Below are 4,812 nucleotides of genomic sequence, written 5' to 3'. Positions count from 1 at the left end.
TGTGCCTTATTTTGAAAGAGACTGTCTAAATGAGATTCCTGTCCCAAATGTGTTCCCAGGCCTGATCCCAGCCTTTAATTATTCCTGAGTTTTTTTTCTTTAGAATAAGACGCCGCACTGAGTAATCACAAAGAAGTCAGAGAGCATCCTTGAACCTTTTCAGAAGCAGCGCCACTGATATTCAAATAACCTGCGAGGGCCATTTGACGGCTGGGGGACCTAGGCATTTCCAATTCACTATTTGCATAGATCAGCCTTCTTTGAAAAGGAAAGGAGCAGTTGTCTTCCATAACATTAAAAAGCCTAGTTATCAAATCAAGTGCTTAGTTTGGGGGCTTTTAAAACGTTTACATTTTATCTCAGGTTGCCCTTTACTGTTTGACATGCAAATTTGGTGCAGTTAATTTAGACAATTAAAAAGATCTTCAAGGGAGCTTTGTCACAGAGAATATTTGGAGTTTTCCCCGTGGACCAGCTGAGATAAAGTTGGCCAGAACAAATGATGTCTAGGAGATTAATTAGATATTTGATAAGACATGAATCCCTAATAAGGGAATACAAGGCACAGGGGGCTGCTGTGTGCTCTAAGTCAAAATTAATAACATTTAACAAGATTTTCATTTAGGCATGAAATGTCTTTTCCGGGGTATTGACTCTAGCGATTTATTCCCCTGAGATGCCTCCCAACCTAGAGGGTCTTAAGAGCTAAAAGACTTCTCTCTAAAAAGCTTTTTTCTTTCACAGATTGTTTTTAAATTACTTTCAAAAAACAAACAAATCCACCAGAGTTTTCTAGGACCCCTCTGGGAAGTTAGGTGTCTTCCTAGTTAGACTTGCCAAGAAACTCTGCTGTTTTCAGGTGATGCAGATATGTAAAATGCCACTTTTCAAGAGCCCACCCATTAAGTAATACAACTACACATTCTTATAACCCAATTTAATTTATGCTGTTGATATACAAATAAATAATTTTGACTTCTCGAAAATGTATATGTATTATGGCTTTTATAACCCACATAAACTTTACATTACCTACAACTAACATTAATGGAATTGTTTCCCAACAAAAAAAGTCAACCCACGTAAAGGTTATTAAAGGGGAAACAGGATTAAAAAAAAAAAAAAAAAGGAAGTGTATTGTTCAGAGTCCTTTAATAATACCAAAATGAAAATATGTCAAGATTTTCTTCATACAGATAAACGCATTTAATTTCTTTAGATGACCTTAACTTACGTGTTTGAGTGAAATGATAACTCAACATTTTAAATATCTTTTTACATATATACTGACTTTCACAAAGTGCATCAGAAAATTAAAAAAAAAAAAAAACTCCCTGAATTTCAGGAATTCACCAAAAAAAAAAAAAAAAAACTATTCGAATGAACATTTACAAGAAAATAAAAGAGAACACAATCTTTTGAACCCTATTTATACAGATGTTATGAGATACAGAGAAACTGTCACTAGACTTCCAGTTTAATTTCTCACCTTAAGCCTTTTTTTTGATGCTTCCTTTTTAGGAAAAAGAAAAGTCTCATTGTAAGTAGATATCAAGCAGGACTTGGAGCATTTTATATATAATATAATCCACACAAAGGGTCTGTTTATAGGTCCGTTTGTTTTCGAATGTTCTGACAGTCCTTTGCTGGGTGGTGGCTAGTTTTCTGAGAAAAGGACAGAGAAGGGCAGTGGGGGAGGATGGAGCGATTCTGTGTATTGCTCTTCGCTTGAGAAGTTTGTGTGAGGGACGTGTGTGTGTGTGTGTGTGTGTGTGTGCGCGCGCGCGCGCGAGTGTGCGTACTTGGGGTTGTGGGTCTCTGGTGTCTGTATATATCTGTGTGTGCAGTTTTCAAAGGTGTTTGTGTCGAAGGATGGTTTGCTTTTGTTTCTGGACCACGCGTTCGATTCTCAACTGGGCGCAGACGGCGGAGGGGAGCTCCAGGCTGAGCCCGCAAACCATGGCCGAGGCGTCGCGCGTGGCTCCGCGTCGCGCGTGGCTCCACCTCGCGCCCATCCCGGGCTTCGGGGCGTCACTGGAGCCCTCGCCCTCCCATGCCCCGCTCGCTCGCCCTCCGAACCTCTCTCTCGCTCTCGTGTCTCTACTCGCTCGATCGCGCTTCCCGTCCAGCCTTTAAGAGTCGTTGGGACCAGTAGGGGCTTCTTTGCCTCCCGCCGAGGCAGCCGCCGCCGCCGCCGCCGCCGCCGCAGCCGCCGCAGCCGCCCGGGCGGCACTGACACCGGAGTCATGCAGGATGAGATCTGGGGACTCAGAGCGGGGCGTCTCCAGGTTGCTGGCGTCCGTGTCACTGTCGCTGCCCTTTTTGCCCCCGCCACCCCCGTTGTGCGTCTTAATGTGTTTGCTCAGGTGGTCGCTGCGCATGAAACGCTTGTTGCACACCGGACAAGCGAAGCGCTTCTCGCCCGTGTGAGTCCGCAGGTGCCGCTGCAGCTCGTCCGAGCGCGTGAAGCGCTTGCCGCAGAAGAGCCAGTTGCACACGAAAGGCCGCTCGCCCGTGTGCCAGCGCAGGTGCGCCTTCAGGTGGGATGTCTTGCCGTACACCTTGCCGCAGCCCGGAATGTGGCAGCTGTGTAAGCCCTTGCGCCGCAGGCTCGCCCCGGCAGGGCCCAGCCGCTCCGCCTCCTGGCAGTTGGGGCAGTCGCAGGTGGCGCGGCCGGAGTAGCGGCGAGCAGAGCGCGCCGAACTCCCCCCCGCGGCGGCGGCCGCAGCGCCGGAGATCATGGCGCTGGCTGCCGCGGCCGCCACGGCGGCACTGGAATCCGAATAGGAGGGCAGCACGGGCTTGAAGCCGTCCTGAGCCAGCAGGTGCTGGCTGGTGGAGAGCAGGTGCGAGGCGGCAGCGGCAGAGGAGCCGAGGCCGGTGGAGCTGAAGGCCGAGTGTGTAAGCGAGCTGAAGTCGGGATTGTAGGTGCCCAGCTGCGAGTGCAGCGAGGCCTGGGGGGCGCCCGAGTGCAGCGAGCTCTGGAGCCCCCCAGCGGGGTTCTGCACCTCCAGCCACGAGCCCGGGCTGCTGTGCACGTCCCACCACGACGACGCCGCACCGTTGGTCACCTCGCCTGCCGCCAGCGTCGAGTGGAAGCCTGATTTGTACCACGACTCGTAAGGGTGTGCCATGCCCACGCGCGGATACAGGCCGTCTGCCGCCGTCGTGTGAACCTTGGAGATGAAGGCCGACTGGCCGCCCGCCTCCTGTGGGGACACCCCTGCCGCCGCCGCCGCGGCCGCGGCCGAGTTGGAAAAGAGGCCGCCGTAGTCGCTGCTGAAGGCGGACGACGTGGGCGACGTGGAGGCCAGGCAGAAGGCGCTGTTGGCGGCGCCCGAGCCACCCGCCAGGCCGCTGGAGCCACGGCCGCCAGTGGCCACAGCGAAGCCCGAGAGGCTGGAGCCGAGGTTGCAGCTGGACGAGGAGCGCTTCCAGGGATGGAAGCCGCCTTTGGCGAAGGCGCTCGACTCCGGAAGCGTGGTCAGCGGGCTCGTGTTGCCGATTTTGTTGCAAGTCGCCGCCAGCATGGCCAACGGGGTCGTTCCGAAGCGCGGCTCTTCCTAGAGTGGGTGGGGTGAGGGAGGGAGCAAGGAGGAGGAGGGCAGGAGGAAGTGGGGGGAAGACACAAAGTGCACCCGTGAGCAGCCTCGTCCTCCACGGCTGGTCCCGGGGGGCCGTGGCTCCCTGGCTCGCGCCTCCTCCCCACGCGCTCGCGGAGGATGCCCCGCGCCCCGCGCGGAGCAGAGGCGATCACCACAGCGAAAGTCCCGGCGCTGGGAAGTTGTTCTTCGGAGAGGCTACAAATCATTGGTGCCTCGGTTTTCTCCACCTCGGTTGCTGCAAAACCTGCCTAGAACCGAACTTAGGTAGTCGCCATAAACCCGCTTCTCTCCCAGAAGCCCCCAAGTCGCCCTTCCGAGTGAAGCATGAAGGTAAACACAGACAACAAACACCCAGTGAGGGCGGAGGTTGCCGAAACAGCAACCCAGGGATGGGCGAAACTTAGAGCACTTCTCCCAAGGCTTGCTACACGACTTGTTTGTTTTTTAAATAGAAAATGTTGGGTTTAAAATTTACACGCACACACACCGATTACAAAAACAATTTTAAGATAGCGGCCCAGCGACGGTTTTCAAAGTCAGGGACGAACTGGGGAGACGGGGAAATGTAAATGTTTATTAACGGTGAGTACATGGACTGCAAAACGATTAAGACTTTTCTGGAAACACCACTGTCGTGTAACTGCAACAATCCCCAAAGTAAGGGGGGATGGGCTATAAATCGGGAGGGGGGAGAAATCTCTAGCTTTTCTTTAAGACCAAATGAAAAGAAACTTGCTTAAGAAACCCTTTTCTTGTAAAGGCATCTTCTGGGTTCCAATAACTCTGAAAGAATCAATCCCGGAAATGTGGAAAGTGCTAAAATAAGCTGAGCTGCAGTCCAGCAGCAACAGTTCCTTGGGAGTCGCGGACCCGGAGAAGCCATAACGAAATATTAGTTAAAACAAGCAAATGCGTTACCGCGCTTGCGACTTACCCCAAGTATAGACGTGGCCATAGCAGGTCTCTGAGCTACGCGGCGGGGCTGGGAGCGGGGCTGAGCCTGGCGACTGCTCTGAAAAAACTGCTCGGGTCCCGCGCGGCTCCCGTGTCCCCGCGCTCGCGCCGAGCGGACTCCGGGCTCCCGCCGGCTAAACTCAGCCTAAGTGCGAGGAGCACCCGCTTTGAAGTGCCGCTGGCTGCGCCTCTCGCCCAATGAGGGCGCAGGCAGAGCAGACGGGAGCTGCCCCGCAGCCAATCAGACGTGCCG

General features: G+C 53.0%; 1 protein-coding gene across 1 annotated transcript; it reads right to left on the bottom strand.

Annotated features, from left to right (window-relative positions):
- Positions 1–2,132: 2,132 nt before the first annotated feature.
- On the bottom strand, positions 2,133–4,560 carry SP9 (Sp9 transcription factor; the record flags this gene model as incomplete). Its single annotated transcript, XM_079132310.1, has 2 exons — positions 2,133–3,563; positions 4,540–4,560. The coding sequence occupies 2 exons, from the start codon at positions 4,558–4,560 to the stop codon at positions 2,133–2,135; spliced, it is 1,452 nt and encodes a 483-aa protein (XP_078988436.1).
- Positions 4,561–4,812: the final 252 nt, after the last annotated feature.

The sequence above is a fragment of the Sciurus vulgaris genome (genome assembly GCF_902686455.1).
Source record: "Sciurus vulgaris genome assembly, chromosome: 3".
Lineage (NCBI taxonomy): Eukaryota > Metazoa > Chordata > Mammalia > Rodentia > Sciuridae > Sciurus > Sciurus vulgaris.
Note: the sequence above shows the minus strand (reverse complement) of the source record. Positions and strands in the feature narration are given on the sequence as shown.